At 41.6% G+C, this 23,640-nt stretch overlaps 1 protein-coding gene across 3 annotated transcripts in view; it reads right to left on the minus strand.

The window, feature by feature from the left end:
- Nucleotides 1-356: 356 nt before the first annotated feature.
- The window catches only part of PPP1R14C (protein phosphatase 1 regulatory inhibitor subunit 14C), an 86,314-nt gene continuing 63,030 nt past the window's right edge, over nt 357-23,640 (minus strand). Inside the window, exons 2-5 of one of the 3 annotated variants that reach the window (XM_067701777.1) lie at nt 21,129-21,212; nt 19,666-19,698; nt 5,515-5,619; nt 357-1,935 (exon numbers count right to left, since the gene is read on the minus strand). In XM_067701777.1, coding sequence (XP_067557878.1) covers nt 5,536-5,619; nt 19,666-19,698; nt 21,129-21,212 — 201 coding nt within the window. In that variant the 3' untranslated portion in view covers nt 357-1,935; nt 5,515-5,535. The remainder of the gene's footprint in view (nt 1,936-5,514; nt 5,620-19,665; nt 19,699-21,128; nt 21,213-23,640) is intronic. The other 2 variants (XM_067701776.1, XM_067701774.1) reach the window with 2 other exon arrangements.

The raw sequence follows: 23,640 nt of genomic DNA on the forward strand, positions 1-23,640 counted from the left end.
AACAATAGCTGGAATATCTGAGTAATCTGAAATCTTGAGGATTTACACCAGATGGGCAAAAGGGAGTTTTAGTGAAATGCAAGGGGCATGGCCTGAGACGGTTGGACTAGAAGGCAGGCAGGGCCAAGGGCACAGAGTCACCTTCTGTTTCCTTCTCAAGCCGGGGATGTGTCCCGGCCCCTTTGCTTTCACTGCCTGATCTGGAGACACCTCAGGTGAGGTCTAGGATCAAATGACAAAAGACCTGAAAATGACAAGCTAGATATAAGTGCTTGGGACCCTTGTCTGCAGAGCATCTGACAAAGTGAAATCATCATGTCAGTGTTGTTTTTTCCAAGGCAAACACGTAAGCAGAATTGTAAGCAGCTTCATTTATTTGCGTAAATAGCTTGTAAATAAATCATTGGTAAACATTACAAAATTAAATACATTTTCAAAAGCTTGCCAGTGTACATAAAATTCACAAACATAGTTCTTTTAAAAAATAAAATATGTTCAGAGCACCCTTGATATAAAATGCCTGACCCCTGTCCTCTGACAGGGTCACCTAGAGACACCTTACAGTATGGGGGGTTTCTGTGGGGAGGCAGTGGGGACCTCCTGGAGGAAAGCAAGAGTTTCTCCTCTGATCTTTGACCCCGCCCACAGCCATCTGCATTTTGATCCTTCTCCAAGGATCTGGTATAGAACTGAGAGGGGCAGGGTAGGCATCCCAGGCTCCGCTCCAAGCAAAGGGATCAGGGTGCACAATTAGGGCCAGAGTCCTCACCACACGCCACTGAGAGAAGCCAGAAATGAAATCTCCACCACGCTTCCAAACCAGCAAATGCTCCTGTATCCACCTTCTTGAGAGGAGGTGAGGCTTTCTCTCTTTCACACCTGCTCATCACTCAGCTCACCCCACCCTGGTCTGATGCTGCCCGGGCACCGAAGTGACCAGAACTACTTCTAAGGAGGAAGAAACTTAATCTGCTCACTTCCTTATGACCTGCTTTCATGGAGAGAGAATAATACCTAGTATTTGGTTGAAAGCAGAGGATGAATTGCTACACGGCGCTTCCTCGTTCCACTGCAAAACACCACTCAGGTAGCGTGGGCATTTCTCTAGAAATCTGAATAAACATTCAAAGAAAGGGTTCAGAAAACTCGAATAATACCACAAAGGAGGCAATAAGTACATAACCTGGCAAAGCATCCGATTAACAAAATGATACAAAGTCCATAAATTAAGCCCTTGACCAACTCCACATTGTTGTAGTGTAGCTCATTAAAATAACGGATACACTGAATTCTTTCACTTTGGTGCATAAAGTGAATGTTGTAGGTCTCCAGCACTCACGCGAAGAATACCTAGTGGCCTCGTGAAAACATACGTGCCGTGACCTCCAATGAAAGGACGACCACAAGTGTATTCCATCAATGTGAAATAAAACTCACATCAACATGTTAACTTAGTTGCCTGAAGATATATACAAGCACGAGAAATTCAACTTCTGAGTCAAATGTACAACTTCAGAAAAAAGTCTAAGAAAACCATCATCCCTGTATAGTTAGGTCCTAAACATCTGGTTTCTCCAAGAAGATGCCTGGCCCAGCCCAGCCCTGCGTGTCTGCCTGGTTTGTCAGTCCCTGGTTGGGCTGAAACCAGAGTGGTGATGTCTTTGCTATTAAAATATTACACCATCAAAACCTTTAAAAACAACAACAACAAAAGTAACATTCCTGAATAAATGTCGAATAGATACCACCCCTCCCTACCCCCAAAAAAGTTGCTCATAAGGACAACTATTCTTTAATAAAAGTCTTCGTGAAGTCGAAATCCCTTCTTGGGTCTCCAGGAGAGCTCCACCTCGTCCGGAATTATACAGTCTTCTTCTGTGGGGGGCTCAGTTTCCTCATGCCTCTTATCCGGGAGAGCAGCTCCTTGATAAATTCCTAAGAGATCAGAAGAAGTTATTATGAGGGGGTCACGCTATTAAAATTTGGGTTTAAAATCTGCTTGAAGTCATTGATGTCAACTGCAGTTAACCTTAGTTGATGAGCTTAGCTGGGTGTGTTAACTCAACTGGTACAATATAGGACATTTTTTAACAAATGAAGATGCTTAACCTTCACACCATCCTGCTTTCTCACTGTTGTACTCTTTAGAGAGAAAACCAAGCTGCCTTTACTCACTGACGTTAACCACTTGGCCCCTGGAGGCCTTTGTGGCTTAGATCAATGCCTCCCAACCTTTACTAAATCTTTAATCCGTGCATACAAATCGCCTGGGGAGCATGTAGACTGAATGAGTAGGTCTGGTTAGGGCTGAAGATTTTGCATTTCCAACTGGCTGCCAGGGTTAGTCTCTGGACCACACCTGAAACAGCAAGACTAGACCAGTGGTCTTCAAATTTGAGTGCACATCAGAATCACCGGTTGCGGGGGGGACCTTATTATATAAACCAAAGAGTGCTGGGCCCACTCCCAGAGTTACTGACTCAGTAGGTCTGGGGTGCGGCCTGAGAATTTGCATTTCTAACTAGCTCCCAGGTGACACCTATGCTTCTGGTCTCAGAATATTCCTGAGAACCACTGGTCTAGATCACAGTAAGAGTCTCTTGACTTTATTTGACTACAAATCACAGTTTGAAAAGAAAAACAGACACGTTTACATTTACAGCCCAGTACGTACGTACAAAAACATAACTGAAGTAAGAATTTAAAGAATAAATACTTACTATATGCCATGCACCCTATCGTTCCTATTTAAAAGGTAATGCTGGGGGAGACCCACTAAAATGATGTCGTGACTAATAATGGATGAAAACCCAAAGATTAAATAAAGGACAACCTAGAATGCTTCCCACTTGAAACCCTCACAATCTTTCATTGTTGCCTCATGTATTAAAGTTTTTGCCTACCAAATGTCACATTTATTAGATAACATTACTTTGTCCTCCTTTCTTATATTTGTTGAAGCAAAGCTGACAGCCAGTCAGACCTTCTGATCAGCAAAGGACAGCCAGTGCACGACAGAACTGTGCACAGTAGGGGCATCCCAGAGCAAAAACACTAAGGAGGCTTCCTCACCGTCACGGCCTCTGAAAACCAGCTCTCAGACAATCTCGCCTACCAATTACAACCCCTAGTCATAGCACCCAGACTAAATGATCCCGTGCTTCTCTCCAGCTCTAAAACACAATATGCTTAAATAGTTAATATTTTATTAGCCACCACGATTTCTTTTTTTAATAATCTTTTTGCTATCATAAAAATAACGTGCTTTTTCTAGAAAACCTAGAAAATACAAACCAGCAACAATTACTCTTCAGAATGAACCACTATTAACGTATTTTCTTCTATGGAAATTATTTTTACCTAATTAAGATCATACTGTATAAATATATCTTTTTTTCACTTAGCATTATGTCAAGGCTTTTTCCCACAACATTAGTCTTTTTAAAAATTAATTTTAATGGTTATACGGTCCTTTATTATATGGAGTCTGCTCAATTCCTCCATCACTGGATATTTGGTTGGTTCCTGGCTTTTCAAAATTATAAATAATGCCACAATTAACATCTTTGTGTATAAATCTCTCTCTGCAATTTGGATTATTCCCTTTGGAGAGCTATCCAGTAGTAGGTCAAAGGACATAAACATTTTAATCACCACTGTTTCTGAACTTGGACACAATGGAATACACGGGAGGTAAAATGACACCCCATTTTAGTTTTCTGAACACTACTTTTATCTAATTTAAGAACTTTCTAGGATGAAATAATGTCAAATTTCCCCACTTATATTTTCCCCACTTATATTCAATTTTCATTTTGTAAAGTTAAATGCATTTCCTGTTGCCCCCTTTACCATGTGGTTTAAACAATACATAGGATACTGAGCATACAGTTTTAATTTCATTGTTTTTGCAATCTGTTACTCAAATGACTGCTGTGAAAATTTCAGCACTGGAGTGCAGTTTTCCTTTCCCTTTTTTTTTTTTTGAAGCAAAGGTCAAAATCACAAACCTTATCATTTATCTTAACTCTGGTCATATTTCTGCACTATTTTAATAACATGTTTTTCATATAGACCATTATAAAAATAAAGACTAAAATCACATAAGGAATAATGTACCCTAAACTACAGACCTTTCTTCTTCAAGAGAAAAGCGGTTTGGTAATTTAAATCAAATTCAAATTTTCTCCAAAAACTGGTCATGCTGTAAATAAATCTCAATGATTAAAAAGTTTAAATAATGCATCTTATATTTATGATACATTGACATTAATGAAAAACTAATTTTAAGTTTTATAATAATGCAATTTATATGTCTATAACTTAATATAACTGTATTGTACATATTTTAAACCATTCAATAAATTTGCATAATGAGATGCTCAGCTAAGTTAAAAAATAGCAAGACCAACATTGATTCTTCAGAGAGAAACTTGTAACACAACTTGCACAGAAGGATTCTGTTGATCACAGATGATTCTCAAAGAAGATTCAAGGATCTCTAATCAAAAATAATGGGCTTCCCTGGTGGCGCAGTGGTTGACAGTCCGCCTGCCGATGCAGGGGACGCGGGTTCGTGCCCCGGTCCGGGAAGATCCCACATGCCGCGGAGCGGCTGGGCCCATGAGCCATGGCCGCTGAGCCTGCGCGTCCGGAGCCTGTGCTCCGCAAAGGGAGAGGCCACAACAGTGAGCGGCCTGTGTACCAAAAAAAAAAAAAAAAAAAAACTGACTGATGGGTCTTGGCTTATATTACTCAAAAATACTTTATATAAGTAACAACATATCTCATTCACTTCCAAAACAGATCACCGGGACTTGGGTTGGGGACACTACTTTAGTCAAAGAAGGACTGCCCCTTTGAAGAAATGACTTCTGAGTTGAAACTTGAATTAATAAAGAGAGCCAGCTTGAAGAAGATCTGGGGTCTGGGTCATGGCACGTGTGCAGAGTCACTGCAGAGAAACAAGCAAGGAAGTGGGTGTTCCTCGTGCAGAAAGGCCAAGGTGAGCGTGATGGGCGCCATGCTGGAGGTGCGAGGGCTAGCTCACCAGGGCCTTGTAGGCCACAGTAAGGCCACGAGGGAGTATCCTTGGTGTAATGGAAGACCACTGGAGGCTTTAAGTAGAGAAGCAACATCGTCTGGTTTAGGGTTTTAAAAGATCCCTTTGGCTGCTATGTGGAGAATGAGTTTTATGAAGACACGAGTGAAAGAGAGATCAGTTTGGAGCTGTTGCAATGGTCCAGGCAAGGGATGCCAGTGGCTTAGAGTAAGTCCATGGAAGCCAAAATGGAAATAAATGGGTAGATCTGAGATCCATTTCAGAGGCAGAGCCTAGACCTTGCTGCTGGACTGAAAGTGGGAGTAGGTGCAGGGAACAGGCACAGGAACAAAGGAAATGAAGGTCACTGATCCTTAGCAGAACACTGGCAGAGGGTGGTGATGATTACTGAGATGGAGGTAACTGGAGGAAGAAAACAACAAGTTTACAGACTTGAGTTGCCTAGTAGGTACCTGAGGGTAAGTGTCAAGAAGTCAGATAAATGTAACTTCAGGTCTCAGCTCATGGCTGAAGACATAAATATGGGCATCACCAGCATCTAGATCAGTGGCTTTCACCTAAAAACAAAAACAAACAAAAACCCCTAAAAATCTCTATGTGATCTATCCATGGTTATAGCAACCTAGTACCCAGAGATGCAAGAAGGAAACAAAAGTTTTCTGTAAAAACATAACTTTTACTACATGTGAGATATTTTCTATTCTATTTCATCTTTTGAAAAAACTACAGGTCAAGACCACTTAATGGTTACCACCCACAGTTTGTAAACACAATGATCTAGATAGACCCAGGCTATTCAATACAGCAGCCCCTAACCACAGGTGGCTATTTCAATTTAAACTAATTAAGATAAATAAAAATTAAAATTCACTTCCTTGGTCACAGTAGCCACATTTCAAATACTCAATAACCATATACATCTAGTGGCTACCACATTGGACAATGCAGATATAGGATTTTTCCATCATCTCGGAAAATTCTATCGAACAGCACAAGATGACAATACTTGGAATCACAAAACCAGCTGAGAAAACTTTGGAGGAAAGTGTACATAGAGAGGAAGAAAAGGCCACAAGCAAGGCCAGAGGCCCTCTAACAAGTGAGATCTGGCAAAAGAGTTGCAGCCAGCAAAGGACACCTTAAAAAGAAGAACCAATGAGATAGGGGAGAACTCAAGAAAGTGTGCTGTTTTACTTTATTTTTAAAATGTTTAAAAAATTTTTTTAATTGAAGTATAGTTGATTTACAATATTGTGAAGAAAGTGTGTGGTTAAAGCCAACAGAAGGAATTGCTGATGAGAGGTTGAATCAGTCAAAGACAGAGCTATTGGATTAGGCAAGAAAGGGGCCACTGTGTCCTGGAGGACAGAAGTTTCAGTAGAATGGTTGGGATAGAAGCTCTCAACACTAAAAGGATTCCAGGGACTTTTCTGTAAACAGCTTTATTAAAATATAATTGTTATGCCATAAATTAGACATATTTAAAGCATAAAATTACTATGAGCATACCATCTGTACAGTGAACGTAATGGACCCATCCAATACCTCCAGCAGTTTCTTCATTTCCCTTGGCAATCCCTCCCTCCTCTCCCTATTCCTCCTACTCCAGGAGAACACTGATGTTTTCTGTCACTATAGATTAGTTTGCATTTTTCCTGAGTTTTCTATAAACAGAATTGTAACACTATATACTTTTTAGTCTGGCTTCTTTAGCTCAGCATAATTATTTTGAGGTTCAGTGATACTGTTGCATGTATTAACAGTTCATTTCTTTTATACTGCCAAGTGGCATGCCACTTCAGAGAAGTATCACAATTTGTGTACCCATTCACCTGTGGATGGAAATCTGAGCTATTCCCAGTTTGGGGCTATTACAGATAAAGTTGCTAAAACATCACGTACAAGTCTTTGTATGAAATATGCTTCCATTTATTTGGGGTAAATACCTAGGAGTGGAATGGCTGGGTCATTGATCTATTTATGTGTCTGTTCTTACACCAATACCACCGTCTTGATAAGTATAGATTTTTATAAGAAGTCCTAAAATCAGGTAATGTTAGTCAGCCAAAGTTATTAATCTTTTTCAAAACTATTCTAGGTCCTTGAAATTTCCTTCATAATTTTAGAGTTATTGAGCTTGTAAATGCCTACCAATAAAAACCTGCTGGGTTCTCACTGAGACTGCATTAAATCTATAGATCAATTTGGAGAGAACTGACATCTTAACAATAATGAATCTTCTCACCCATGAAAATGGTATATCTCTACACCCATCTAAGTCTGGTTTAAGCAACATCTTGTGGTTTTCAGTGTACAAATATTACACATCTCCTGTCAGATTTATTCCTAAGTATTCAATATTTCATATTTACGTTATTGTGACTGGTATGCACTTATTTCAATTTTACATTGTTTGCTGCTAGTATAGAGAAATACAATAGATTTTTAAATATTTATCTTGTATCCTGCAAGCTTGCTGAACTCACATATTAGTTCTAGTAACTTTTTTGTACACTATCGGATTTTCTACATAGACAATCATGTTGTCTGTGAACAAAGACAGCCTAAGTGAGTATCAGCAGAAGAGAGGATAAGTGTATTATAGTATATTAATACATAAGAATGTTATTGCTTTTTTCGGGAAAGACCATTGCCCTGCATTTGCAGTACTTGCATTCTCTTGGGATTCCAAAAAACTTGATTTGGGGAGAGAAGAGAAGCCTCGCCTAACTTCTTTGCAGTTAACACTTAATGCTTCGGGGTCCTTTACTTGGCAAGGAGAGTTGGTAAAGTGAGTAATACACTATTTTTGGAAGATAAGCCTGGACAGTTTGAAAATGTTAAGTTTGGGCACAATTATTTAACCCTGGAACTGCACGTTAAAAGCCAGCAGAGTAATAGAATGTTCTGTTGCTCAGGTGCCCACTGAAACTTTTTTTTTCTTTTTTTTGCGGTACGCGGGCCTCTCACTGTTGCGGCCTCTCCCGCTGCGGAGCACAGGCTCCGGACGCGCAGGCTCAGCGGCCATGGCTCACGGGGCCAGCAGCTCCGCGGCATGTGGGATCCTCCAGGACCGGGGCACGAACCCGCGTCCCCTGCATCGGCAGGCGGACTCTCAACCACTGCACCACCAGAGAAGCCCTCGCCACTGAAATTTATAAGGAATTCCAGAAGACACTTGAGTGTGGGCAGGTCTGCTAAGATAGTATAGTCTCAGGACCTGGGAGGCCCAGTGACCCTTTCAGCTTTCCTATGAGGTGAAGACTTGTCATAATGACACTAAGATATTGGCCTTTTTTACCATTCTCAAATAAACAGAGGATTTTCTAACGAGTGGAAAGCAGATGCCCATGAGAACCTAGATGTCTTACTAAAGAGATCCATGTCGGTTTCTAATGTATTCATGAATTATAATAAAGATGACTATACACACTTTTTAAAATGTTACTGCACAGGAATGCAATAAAAATGAATAAACTAGAGCTTCCTGTATCAACATGGACAAATCTCACGTTGGGCACAATAAGCAGGCTGAGAAAACTTGCAAAGTATCATTTATATAGTTAAAAAGCATGCAAGGTAATTCATGTGCACACTTGTCACTCCTACTTGGTTGCAAGGATCCAACTCCTCTTTGTTTTCCTAGCGTGGAGCTTAATACACAGGAGGTGCTCAGCAAAGGTCTGCAAAGTAAAGATATGTGTGTATGAAGCAATTAATTCATACGGCTGAGGCATTAAAGTGAAGTAGCAGAGAGAGGCAACCCAAGAGTCTTTGTATATCAGTGGGGGAGGGTGGAATTGTACAAAGTATCAACTGGCTCCAGCTACCATGGAGGAAGGTTCTAGAGGGTCTCCTTTCAGCCCTGGAACATTAGGCCACCTGGGAGAGTTAGGGAAAAGGAGAAGCACTTGGAGAAAAGCGGAGCCTAGGATGCTGGGGGTGGAGGGGTCAGGGAGGCATGTGCGCGCGCACACACGTACAGAAGAGATCAAAGAAGCAATAGAAAGAAAAGAAACATTTCCAGTGACCCTGGAAACCTGACTTTATATGACATGCAGCCACCTGATTTACAGAGAGACTCCTAAGAGAGAAAGAAGCCAAAGTACACTTCTGAAGGGACCTGGCAGCATCATGAGAACACAAGGTCCCTCCTCGCTCTGGAGTTTTGGCCGTGTGGCGCTGGCACAGGGCATGGCCTCGCAGTGGCCATGAGCTCTTGTCCCGGATCCCTCCTGGGTCCCGCGGCTTTCAGCTGCCACCCCCTCCTGCCTGCTGGGGTCTGCGCCAGAGGCGGCAGATGGACGCGCATTTTGTAATTAACGCCATAGGCAGGCGTCTGGGACCCTTCCCTAGTCGCTCAAAGTGAAGTGATTCATCCGTGACACTCAGTGATGACACTGCTCTGCTTTAAGGAAGGTGGGTCCAACGGAAAGGGGGAAAAGGAGAAACCAGGGTATCACTGCAAGTCGCTGCTCTGTGCATGATTCAGCTGCACTCGTGTTCTTTCAAGCATTTCAAGTCATTGGAAAAGATAAACAAGACAAATGGATAGTATGCGGTAGCCCTTTGATTGGAAGTATTTCCTGACAAAAGGACTTTCCAAAGAAATGCTTAAAACCGCAGCTCGGTGAATGGTGCCACCCACCACAGTGATCGTGTAGATCATGCGAGCGCCGAACAAGGGCACCCAGCAGAACGCTGGATGCTCTACCTACTTGCCAGAAAAATACCACCCACCCCTTCCACGGAGTACCAACCGGGGTGAGGAGAAACAGCAGGGGAGGGTTCTGAAGCCTGGGATCATGGGGGTCAGCGGCTTCCCCGTGTGCTGCCTCCTCTTTGTCACCCCAATCAATGCACTAGTCATTTCCTAAAAATGCACGTTCACAGGGCCCATCTGCCCCAGGTCCTGAGCCTCACTGCCAAACAACGGCAAATCAAGTCACCTCGCGCACGTTCTACATAGCTACCTGACGCTTCTTCCCAAAAGCCTGACATTCAACAGATGACATGGGAATCAGGCAAGTAGTGATCGGGTGGAGAAAGAAGAATTTCTTTTTTTTTTAATTGAGATGTAATTGACATATAGCATTATACTAGTTTCAGGAGTACGACGCAATGATTCAACATATGTATATACTGCAAAATAACCATGACGGTAAGTCTAGTTAACATCCATCACCACAAAGAGTTACAATTTTTTTCTTACGCTGAACACTCGTAAGATCTACTCTCTTACCAGCTTTCACACATATAATACAGTATTGTGAACTAGAGTCACCAGGCTCTATGAGAAGAACTTCTAGATCCAACAAAGATTAGATACGTGAGAACAATGGAAGGGTAGGTAGTACGTACCTCTTTTCAAACGTGATGGCAACACCTGAAAACTGTTCCAAATGGCAGAATGTCCTCACCCGAAGAACTGGCTAAGCATTTAAAAATCACACTATAAGCTTTCATTGGCTTGGATATCGGGGTCACACAGGAGGCCAAAAGGGGCACGCAGTGAATCAGCCCTGAGGAACACAGCTTCAGGGGTGACCCCATCCCTGTGTGATGCTGGGATTTGCTCCCCACAGCCACTGGCATTATTCAGTACCACAAATGCCATCATCACTCATCACTGAAACACTTCACTTCCCCTGCTTTCTTGGGGGGAAGGGAGAGGGTTTACCTTCAGAGAGGTTCATTTGCTGACAGGGCACACAGAACTGATCCTGTTTCTCATTATCTGAAAAGAGGTTTATGAATCTGCTTTGGGTGAGGGTTTCTGCCTGCTGTGCTCGTAATGACTTCTGCCAACATGAATTCCTGAAGGTCTTAACAGCATCCTGGTTTCCCCGCCTTCAACTTAAAACCACTGACACTATTCTATTTATTTTCTTGACTATCCACTATTAAAGATTAATTTGTTCTGCTGGTGAGAGCAGTCCCATTAATCTATTCTAGAGATTCAGACCACTGCTCTTAGATTAATTTATTTTGTAGCCAAATTCTAACCTTGGTTTATATGCAGCGGAACAGTTCATTTGCCCTCACCAGATTCAACCTTACTGGCATTAAATTCTTCCTTCACTTACTAATGGGTTTCTCACAATCCGTACACTTGCAATTCCCTCAACGTAAGGTCCACATAAGTAATCCAACCACAGTAAATTATCAATGGAGTAAATTCAGCAAAATTATAATCTCCCACTTTATAATCACTAAAGAAACTACTTTCATCATGGGTCCCATTATCAATGAAGAACAATATTATTTACTACAAATACATGAATCTTGTCTAAATGAAAGAAACCCATTTCTGAACTGTTTGAGACTTGCTTCTTTGATTGTGACTCCCTTTGCTAAAGATATAGAAATCCAAAAGTCGTGTCAAATTGTCTTTAACTCATATTTTTTTCTTCTGTCCATTTACGTCTAAACACAAAAGAATGTAAAGCTGTTTTTAATATAGGGTTGATCAGCTTTTAAAACATGATCATTCATTCTGAATTTAATGGAAAAAGAAAAGGCCATAAAATCACAATCAATCACTGGAAAATGCCAACCATTTGAAGATCCACTGCCCTTTAAAGCCTGTACCTCCTCCACCAAGTCTTTTATAAAATAACAATCATTAATTTCTTGCAGGGGGAGGTCAGAGGGGGGAAGCCTCCCAAAAGGCAAGATGCATGTGGCTCTTCCTAGAATGGCATCTCTTTCCTCTTTCCTAATGTTTTCTTGCAATTACTGTTATCATCGTCATTATCATTATTCTCATGGTCATCCTGCTTCTAAGAGTGTAGTAAAGAATTTAACCTTGCCCTAAAGGAGGTCTGGTCTTTGCCCTAGAATCCCAGGTGGCAAGCTCTAAATCCTTGGAATGCCTCCCTGATAAAAGTGCCTTTGTTTACCCGGGGACCTTGGGCCACGCAAGAGAGTCTAACAGTGTGATTTCGGGGGCGGGGGGGTGGGGGGACGACACACTTCAGGTCATGTGGTATCAGCTCTATATCCCCAGGGTCTGGAGACTGAGGTTAGCTACATGCACAGTCAACCATGTCTACGTGTCCAGGTCCCAATAAAAACACTGGACTCCCAGGCTCAGGTGAGCTTCCCTCATTGGCTACTCTGTACATAGCACACACATCACAGCTGAGGGAATCAACACTGTCCGTGACACCACGGGGAGAACAGCCTGAGGCTCTGCATTTGCATTTCCTGGATTCCGTCCCACATATCTCTCCCCCTGGCTGATTTTAACCTGTAGCCTTTCACTGTAATAAAACTTATTATTTAACTGTGAGTCTGCTTTGACAGAGTATGTGAGTATGACAACTTTAAGTGAGTTCTGTGGGTCCTTCTAGCAAACTGTCAAACACGAGTGTGGTGTGGGGACCTTGGAACTTGCAGTTGGTGTCAGAAGTGAGGACGGTCTTGGGGACCATCCCCTAACACTGCAGAGTGCTGAGTAAGACCAGGAAATAAATGCAGAGTTTTGCTCCACGATTACATGTCTTTGGCAAGCTTTCCTAATATTTCAGGGTTGATTTTCCTCAATAAAGACAATCAGAATCAGATTTATAAATACTCCGAAGTAGAGCCTGTGCTCACCTAGTAAGAGTTAAGAGAAAGGCAGTGAGAAGAAGACAGAGCACGGGATGTCGACTCACACTGTGCCCAATGCCAGCCCCAGCACAGCCTGGCTCTTTCCCCTGGTCAGAGGAGGCCTAATGAGCGTGTGTGAGCAACTGACATACTGGGACTAAAATCCTTTGGGCCACAGGTGAAGCTTCCCATGTTTCTGGCTAACAAATCCCAACTCTTTATTATTTACCTGTCTAATTACACTAAGACATAATTAGGCTCTCATCGCCAATGGCTCCCACCACTAGAATGTCATTCTCATTGATTTGGGTCTTTCTTTGTAATTTCCCAATTCTCACTTTTCAGAAACATCGTTCTGAAGGTGACAGCTTTCAAAGGGTAGGTTTCCCTGCATGTAGCCTGCCTCTTCTGCTTTTCCTAGCAGAGTACAGATGCCCTAAAATCACTCTCCATTGAGTAACTGGTTCCTAACTTAGAGAACCATGCGATAAGCTGACACCCTGGCATTTCTGTCCTTTTATTCCTATTTTAATATTCTTTGAGCATTGAAATTCTCACCATAGTTGGCTGTGTCCTTCTAAGAGATTGTTTTTAACAATCACATATTCACTACCCTAAGTCCCTAGATTAGTTACGGGCACGCAGATTTCAATAAACATTTGTTGAGCAAATGAATAAAGAGAACATAGCAAAATGCCGAGCCATGCCTCCTCCAGTCACTCACCCAGCCTCTCCCAGTTTATATTTTCTCTCTGCTGCAGTCGGCTCAGTGATTAGGGGCTGGGAGTACTTCCATGTACACATAAACTGAACAATATTTTAAACGACAGGTTAAGATGTTAAATGGAAAAAAAAAAGATGTTAAATGGATAGAGGACTGACGTGAGTAGTATGAGTTGACAATGGCCATCACCAAAGCCTGTCAGAAAAGTAAGATGCAGTCACTGTGACACCAAAGCAAAGAAGGAGAATCTGCCTTCCTACCACCAACACAGGACGAACAATAGAGCAGGCCAGCCTTTTTGAAAGCTCTGGTCAATTCCTATGTGCAAACAATAATTAGACGTCCTTCTTCTGTACCGTCACATGGCATGACATTTCCATGACCCAGCTGACTACTGGAATTCAAAGATGCCTTTCACCACCTACTCACAGACTGAGTCATCCTGAGTGAACCCCTGATGCATATCAACTTACAGGCTTTGATCGCTAAGATGACAGGTAGTAGTACCTCGACCTCCATATAACAGAAAGGAAATAAATCAGAAAGAAAACTCTGATGTTTATCAGAGAGCAATGGCACAGCCCCCTTTAACTATAAAAAGAGGCTTCTAGAAGTCCACAGATAGAACTGGCAACTCCCTTAACAGATGGTAAGAGAGATGCCCTCAAGCCCATACTACATGCATTTTTCTGTCCACCATCCCAGCACAATGAAAGCGCTCCTCCGTGATCCTGAGATTTGGAAACCATGCAAAGTAAGAGTGAGAAATAAGAAAAGAAGCTCCTCTCTAGCCTGGCTAGCTGGCCTCGACATCCTTCTCCCTGATTTCTACAATGTCCACTAGGATCCTTCAAATCCAAGTAATAACCAAAACAAAATTACTCCTTTTCTACCTTTAGAAGAAACATCCTTCTTCTACCTTTAAATCAGCTCTATTTTAACATCAACTACATCAGAAATGGCATTTGCTCAAGGGGAAAAAATTAAAACACCATTCTTCCTAGTTAATCACTAATCTGTTAGTGTGGTGACCACAATTATACTGCTGTGTTTTCTAAAGGGTCTAAGTCAGGAAAGATTTAAATGTCAAGGGTCCACAGTTTGGAATATGAATCAACATGGGGACACATGGGTCCCTTTCTTATTAGCCAGGGACCCACACAGGATGAAACCATGGAGCCACAGTCTGTGACAGAAAGTGACATGCCGAAACAATATCACTTCAGTGAAATAAGCAGCTTCTTTAAAGTCTGCTCTTCAAATTGAATATCATTATCAGTGAATTTGGGCATGTTGTGTATTTAATATGTAATGGAGTAGCACGGCCTTATATGGAACGAGATTCAACTAGCATGTGTCCAGCTCCATGTTACTTGCTTTCCTATGTACCCTGACTTCTCCACTTATTTACTATGTCACCTGACGCAAATTATGCAGCCTTCTGTGTCTCACGTTCTCTAGCTGACGATCATAGTGCCAACCTCACAGCTCCGTTGCGAAGGTGAAATGAGTTAATACATGTGATTAGATCAGTGCCTGGCATGTGCTCAGCAATGACTGAGCTGTTATTATCATTGTTGTTGTTGTTATGGCTAAGAGAATTATCATTGCAAACAGCCCTTACTAAAACCCAGGGAGGTGGTTATGATTACCTCCATTTTTATAAAGGAGGAAATGGAGGCTCGGAGAGGTTGAGAAAATTGCTTAAAGTCACACGCGTTTGCTGCCGGTGCTGGTGTAAGACTCTTGATTCAAAGCCCAGCCTTCTTTCCACCCGTCACTCCCCACCCCAGCCTCTGCAATGAGACTATAAATAGACGTGTCTGATTCCGCAAAAATGGCTTCCTTACATTTCTAACTTCAAAGTGGAATAATAATTGTATGTAAAATTCTTTTGATCAAAAAAATAGCACCTCCAGAGAAGACGACTTGAAAAAGAACATCATTAATTTGTTAGGCATTTAGCTGAGATAAGACAAAGTCCTTTAATGTCCTAAAGGTCTTGCCGAGTCAAGCAGCTTAGGAAGACTGGCAGGATAGAAAGAAAGAGCACAAGATCAGGTGTCAGAAACTCGGGGATGAGTCCTGGCCTCTCTGCTCACTGCCATGAGGTCTTAGACAAGGTATGCAAGTTCTCTACTTCAAGTGATGGTTGTGAGGATTAAATAAGATAATGCTTGTTCCCGCAATCTGAACTCTAGAGCTCTGGGGAAACACAAGCTATTATGTTTATCATCACAATCCCAGGGCCAGTAAAATCTGTTTCTTACGCACGTAAGCTCAAAGGCAAAACTACCTAAACTTTTCTGAAATGATTCTTTAATAGATCAATGACCTTGACTGAAATTCCCCAGCATTTGACACCATTTCCATTCCTAGAAACCATGAGCTAAACAAGGAACAGGAGAGGCTCACTCGTAAATTCCAGCGCTTTTTTCTTCTTTCTCCCTTTGGAACTCTGAGAGCATTCAAATACCATATCCTTTCATCTCATAAGCCTCCTTACAGAGACCGGATGAGGAACGCTTTTGTTCCAGGAGGACAAGACCTTGCATTTCATCTAACTGTTGTGAATGAGTGTAAATATTTTTCTCCCTAGACACTGCAAAACCTCGAGGGAGAGGGGGACTCATGCATATCCAACCTTTCTCACCTAAACACCAAAACATGAACTTCTCCACCCAGAAGAACTGAAGAAAAAGGGAATGATAAAGTGAGTAAATGGCACGTCTACACCCATCAGTCCAGATCTACTCTCAGCTGCAATCCCCCACCCCCTCATCATGTGTTAATTCATCAGCATAATCCGTCACTTTTCCTGACTACGATCCCACTAAGCTTGTCTAACCCTTCACAACAATTTGCTACTGCTCTCCTAATACCTAATTGTTTTAACTCTTACCTTAATTTCCCAACTAACTATAAATAAAGGAGTTCTAGTCCCCAAAGAATTCAATGGTGAGGTCTTCTGCCACCTTCCCATCCTTGCTTCCAAAAAGGCTGAAACCGGATGATCAACCCTCAGATAGGAGTTAACAGGATCAAACTCAAAAAAAAAAAAACTCCAGAAAAAAAGACGTCCAAATAGTGACAGTATGAGGAATCCCCCTGCTCCATACACACACACACTGAAAAAAATCTGATTTGCAACCTGGTCACTCCATGGTGAGACCCACCAATGGACATGCTGTGCTCACACAGATTCCAATCAGTGTACTGGGTCCTAACATTCAAACATGGGTACACGCCCCAGAATCACTAAAGACAGACAAAAACAGACAGAAAAAAAGGTGATTCTGAGAAAATGCAGAGGGCAGAATAATCTTGAAAACAAAAACAAAGAAAATAAAACATCTGACTGATAGTCTCAAAGGAAAAAAAAAAGAAATGAGTGCAGCCATAATATAAGAAGAAATACTAAAATGAAATAGTAGACAGTGATTTAAAAAAAGAGTTCTTAGATATTAAAAATAAGATAGCTGAAATTTTTAAATATCAGTAAAAAGGCTAGAAGATAAAGTCAGGGAAATCTTTCAGAAAGTAGAACAAAAGATCAAGGAGATGAAAAACAGAAGGGAAAAGATAAGAAATTAGAGGTCCCATCCAGAAGGTGAAACATCTAAATAACAGGAGAGCCAAAAATATAGAATACTGAGGGCAAAAGTAATAAATGATAAAAGGCAAGTTCTGAAGAACTGAAAGGCATAAATCTTCAGACTGAAAGAGTTTACAAGGGTGGGAGGAATTGGGAAATTGAGATTGACACATATACACTATTGATACTATGTATAAAATAGACAACTAATGAGAACATACTGTATTGCACAGGGAACTCTATTTAATGCACTGTGGTGACCTAAACAGGAAGGAAGTACAAAAGAGAGGGGATATATGTATATGTATAGCTGTTTCATTTTGCTGTTTCATTTTGCTGTACATTTTGCTGTATATGTATAGCTGTTTCATTTTGCTGTAGAAATTAACACAACATTGTAAAGCAACTATATTCCAATAAAATTTAATTTAAAAAATAAATAAAAGAGCTTACAAAGTACCCAGCATATGAATAGAAAAGGACACACACTAGAGCGTATCACTGTAAAATTTCAAAATATGTAGATAATCCTAAAAGTTAACTGAAGGGAAAAGAATAGGTCACCTACAAAGGTCTGAGAATGGAAAAGGCATCAGACGTCTTAACAACAGAAGTAATACAACAGTAGAATAATGCCTTTAAAACTGATTTTTAAAAATGAATTTTATTCTAGAATTCTACACCATCCAACCTATTGATGAAGATACATTTTCATATATGCAAGGATGGAAAAATTTACCTTTTATGCATCCTTTCTCAAAAAGCTACTGGATGATGTACTCCACCTAAAATGAGGAAGACTGGGATTTAAGAAACAAAGCATCTGAACAGAACTTTCAGGACAGTAGCTACTCAGGAAACCCAGAGAAGTTTCTCCAGATTGTTGCATAGGGGCTCCAGGAAGAAAGCCTGGCATGGAGGAATAGTAATTATACGTTGGAGCGTACAAAGAAAAAATTACAAGTTGGACAAAGATTCTGGAGAGTTTAACAAAAAATATCAATAGGCACTAGACAAAAATAAATGACAAGGTAGTTATCAACTCCAGGAAAAACAAATGACTATACAAGAAAGGAGCAGTGGTCATACTTCACTGTTTGATTTAGCAGTGAAAAAATTTGTTTAAATCATAATATTATGCACCTTGACTACTGATTTAAACTAATACTCTTATGTAACTTTATTGAGGGGATGGAGGGAAATGAATTGTGTGGAGTGTGAGGGATCTATCATATTTCCTCTTAAGTCAAGAAGTGAAAAAATAAGTAGTAAATGTATATTTAGGAATAAAAGAGTAAATAGCAGAGAAACAGCCAAAAGTGTTGTTGTATAAAAATATATAAATATAGTATGTAAATATAAAATCTACACCTCTAGGGAAGGGGACTAAGGAGTGGGAAAGACACTCCTACTTTTTCTTCATAAGCCTAATAGTATTTTCGGCTTTCAAAATTATGACTATGTATTACATCGATTAAAAAATATATTTTTAATAACTAAAATTAAAATTAAAAAATCTCTATGAATACAGAATGTAATCAATATAAAGGAAAACTGGAGATTGTTAAGAACAAAGCTCAAATAAGTAACTGACCTCAAACCAAATTACCCTAAAACCCCACACTCATTTAAATGTTACACACTCTTAAAAGCATGCTTTCCTCTCACTTTGTAATTATACCACTTCCAAAAAACAGAAGTCCTACCATCATTGCTTTGATATTGCAAACAGACTACAAAACATCTGATGGATCTTCTAATGTCTCTGATTTATCACAGGAACAAACTGAAAGTACCTCTTTTACCAATATATTCATAACTGATCAAATTCTTAATTTGTACACTGTTCAAGCTTTTGGTCATTAGAGTATACATTAAATGCTTTGCTCTAATCAAACTAACATCTATTGTTTTTTACATTAATACTTAAACACACTTGACAAATATCCAAACAAACCATAAAATGTATCCTTCCAATCAAGGCAATCGCTCAATTATGAATGACAGAATCAGCTTTAAGCTTTAAAAAAATACATACCTATACACTAATAGAATGTATTCTCCAGTTATAAATCTAAAACTTTTACTGAAATGATTCGAAACCCTCTCACAATTTCCTCTGAAGTTTGGCTTTTATATAAAAGCAGGCAACACACCCAATTCCATTAGTTTTAAGTCTTCCAGAACCAGACGTGCTGAGGTTTACAAATAAGCAAGTTAGTATTATTCAAACCCGTGAGGGTTTCCCTGGTGGCTCAGTGGTTAAGAATCCGCCTGCCAATGCAGGGGACACGGTTCGATCCCTGGTCTGGGAAGATCCCACATCCCCCCCAGAGCAACTAAGCCTGTGCGCCACAACTATTGAGCCTGTGCTCTAGAGCCCGTGTGCCACAACTACTGAAGCCCGCGTGCCTAGAGCCCATGCTCTGCAACAAGAGAAGCCACAACGATGAGAAGCCCGCACACCGCAACCAAGAGTGGCGCCCGCTCACTGCAACTGGAGAAAACCCACGTGCAGCAAGGAAGACCCAACGCAGCCAAAAATTACTTAATTAATTAATTAAAAACAAACAAACAAACACATGCCCTTCACTTATGGATAATAATGGCTACTTAGTATACACATAATCACCCCGATTTAATAAAAACAAATTCAAACTTGGCATTTAGGAAAAGTAATTTGTTTACCTCTGTTGGTTTGTAGCAGTCTACAAGAGCTTCCTAGAAGGAAATACACAGAAGTTTTATTTTAAAATTCAGTATCATTTTAAAAGTGAAGTCAAAAATCATTTCATCTTTATAGTATTATTCTTAACATGGTAAACCAATTTTTCATATTGACTACCTAGAACCACACTTTATTTCAGCATTTGTTGGTCCTCTGAAGATACAAAAAGTTGTACCCTTCCTTTGCAGGAATGCCTTGCACTCTTCAGAATACACACACACACACACACACACACACACACACACACACAGAAGCACACACACATACCTGTCCTTCTGGCTGCCAATGTGGTTAATAATGAACTGGATACACTTAAGTTGAGACAGCCTGTAAGAGATGGTGACAATCACACTGGACGTGGAGAGTGAGAGCCTGGCTGTGATTTAACCACAGAGTAGCCTGCCACACCTCAGCAGGCTTTGGTTGTCCTCCCCTGGGAACCAAAGGGGGTGACCTGATGGCAGCCAAAGCCCCTTTCAAGTTCTTTCTTTTAAGAAAAATACTTTATGTCATTACATTTTTTATAGAACTGGTGCCTGTTTTTTTGTTTTTGTGTTTTTTGTATTGTAACTTTCAGAACTAGGATGCTATCTTCTCCCAGCTAAATTTACCAACAAGAGATAAACATTAAACTGAGACTGTTCACCACTCAAGAGACACTAGCAATGGTTAACACATTAAACACATTCATATGTGCCCTTTACTTGCCTTTAGTGATCATTTGCCATCAGTGATAACTGACAGCCATTAACAGTAAATATCAGTGAACATTAAGAACGATGGCAGGTCAAAGGTTAATTGGCTTTAGAAACTCCCAAATGCAGATTTAAAAATGATAGATTTGACTTCCTTCGGGGAAGGGAAATAAATAATTTATTGCTCTGGACAAAGGAGACATGGGGGCATCTCAACATCCATTGTATCAGGCGAGCATACTCCAATAAAGGTTATTTTATTAAACAGAATGATACAGTAAACAATCTTATCTAGAAATTAATTCCATGAATAATATAATCCACAACTGCAAGACCAGAAGCCTGAGCTTAGATACTCCAGTTCTAGCTCAGCCCCTCTCCTTCTCATATAACTGTGGGACGTCACTTCCTTCTCTGGCAAATGGATCTTTGGAGAGAAGAAAGAAAGAACCATCCTTCTTGGAAAGAAAGAACCATCTTTCTCCCAAGAAGTTAAGGCTGGAGAAACTCATATCTGTAAGGTGCTTTAAGAACTGACTATAGTCAAGACCGGCCTTATCACCAGAGATGCAGTTTGTGAGGGTGAATACTCAGCATCCCATTGCTTTCTCTCTGCAAGCGGCCATGGCCCGAGTGCCGCCCCGGGGCAGAATCAGTGCAAGCCAGCTCAGGAGACCCAAGTGGATTCAAGCATCCATCAAAGGTTCTAGATTTTGAGTGCTGCTTACCCGTAATTTTAAAGCTCTCTCTTCTTCACTGTCTGCATCAAGAAGATCGTCAATGTCAATTTCCACATCCGGCATTTCTTCTTCCTGGGGGGCAAATGTGAAAGCATTCTATTTAGTGAGATACTACACTGTATCGAACCAATTTAGTTCAGTTATATAGATGCGTTGACAATTACGGGGTGGGGGGAAGAAGAGACTAGGAGGAGGGGGAGGAAAAGAAGAAGGAATGGGAAGTAGGAGATAGAGAGAGAGGCGGAAACAGTAGAAAAAAGGAAGAAGAGGTGGGAAGGGGAAGGAGGGAAAAGGAACCGAGGGAGGAGTAGGGAGCAAAGGAGACCTAAGAGTCACAAAGCGTAGAAAGTAACGCTATTTCAAAAATGACGATTTTCTACTTTCTGGCAAAAAAACCTGCACATCTGAGTATGTAATGGGGGATTGGCAGATTATAGGAGGAGTAGTGAGACTTGCAGTTTCCTGCCCAACATCTACCCTTCCCTGATCTTTTTTGGGGGGGAGAGGGGAGGTCCGCATCTCCCTTCCTAGCTCTGGGTCTGGGAAAACCTGAGTGTGCCACTCATTTCTGAGGCAGGGCTCTTGGGTCAATATCACCCCAATCCCAGTTACAGACTCAACCGAGACTAATGGGGGTTCTGGGAACAGAAGCTCTTTCAATAGAAGCATCCCTGCTGGAGAGCCAGCTGAGGAAGCCTGTAACCTAGAAACTGCTGGCAACAATCATGCAACCACGAAGGGAGAGCCTGACTCACGGTGGGCAGAGTGGGGAGAAATACGGAAAGAGGGTTCTGGATAACGTCACCGAGTCAAACCACTTCTGAAGCCCACCGACATGCTAGTAAAGCCCCGTTATTATGAGTCAAGTTTCATATTCCTGCAGCCAAAGACATCCAGTCCATAACAGAGGGCAGGAAAGTCCAGCTGCAATGCAGTGACAGACCTCACTGATTTGGAATCTGCAGCTCCAACCCACAGTAGGTCTTGGCTACCTCACATTCTGTCTGTTACCTGATCTTCCCCACATCTCTGAGAACGTTGAGAGAAAATCGCATTTAGGACAGGGCTGTAATTTTGCATTTCCCCTTCCCACGAGGAGTCACCTGCAGGCCAACTCGTCCCAGCCACAGGGATGGCCGAGGAGTGTCTGCAGAAGCCATGGAGAAACCTGTGTGGGGGACACCTGTGCGGACCCCTGGGCTTAGCCGCTCTGTGCCAGCTGTGTTGTCTGGTCTTCAGCGGCAAGGCTGACCTTCTGAGAACGTCCTTTCTAGTAAAATGCATTTACTAATAGTGCTCAACCATTCTCTTTCCTGCTCCAACACAAAAGTGACGACCCAAGTGTTTTGAGAAAACTGAGGAATATTATACACCACTGTGAATAATAATAAGAAATATATATATTGGTCTCTGCCTCCAGTTCCTGACACAGAGTTCCTAAAACCCTTGTAAATAGAGGTGCTGACTTCTTTCTTTACTACGGTGAGATATGCAATCCATACTGGAAAGCTCAGATAAAGCAGAAGGAAAACTGAACCCAAAGCAGAGGGGCAAGTCTAACATCTTAGCCTTATTAAGGTTAAAATCTCTTTTAAAAGTTTTAATAATAATACTAACAAAAAATGGGAAAAAGAAAAGCATATCTCCTGGGCTTCCCTGGTGGCGCAGCAGTTGAGAGTCCGCCTGCCGATGCAGGGGACGCAGGTTCGTGCCCCGGTCCAGAAGGATCCCACATGCCGCAGAGCGGCTGGGCCCGTGAGCCATGGCCGCTGAGCCTGCGCGTCCGGAGCCTGTGCTCCGCAACGGGAGGGGCCACAACAGTGAGAGGCCCGCATACCGCAAAAAAAAAAAAAAAAAAAAAAAGAAAAGCATATCTCCTTAGAAAATTCAAATGACCTTAGAACTAGGAAAGAACACTTCTTACTGGAGAGTAGGGATAGGAGTAAAACTAAAACGGAATCACCTGGCTTCCGAGGATATCAGGAAAACGGTACAGGGGTGGAGGTGTATCTGCCTATGGGAATATTTGACAGTATGTACCAGGCCCTGAGACTCCATCTACGTATGGCAATGGACACAGCATCACTGCCCTCCGCTTAGATCCGGCTGAGCTGCTGTGGCTTTTCCCTCCTTCACTAGAAGCCATCCATCCCACACTTTCATCCAGCCAGTCTGTCTCTCAGACTGGCACAGAGCTGCTGTTTCAAATGAGATGCCATTTTTAAGCCCCCTCCAGGGCAGAGCAGGGAGATGGGTACAGATGTGGCCTCCATCACGGGGGAGGATGCTGGAGGATCCCAAGGCTGTACTCCATTCAGGAAGGATGCTGCGCAGTGCTTCCCTGTATGGGTACCAGCCTCCCATACAGGGGACTGCGTCCCCTCCACCCTGGCATTCTCTTGCCCCAATGTGGCCTATGCCCGACTTCCGATTTTGTGTATATTTGGAATTGTGGCTGAAAGTAAGACTGCAGGGGGAGAGAGGAGTCATTTGGGGAGCC

Source organism: Pseudorca crassidens, chromosome 13, assembly GCF_039906515.1.
Source record: "Pseudorca crassidens isolate mPseCra1 chromosome 13, mPseCra1.hap1, whole genome shotgun sequence".
NCBI classification, from domain to species: Eukaryota; Metazoa; Chordata; class Mammalia; order Artiodactyla; family Delphinidae; genus Pseudorca; species Pseudorca crassidens.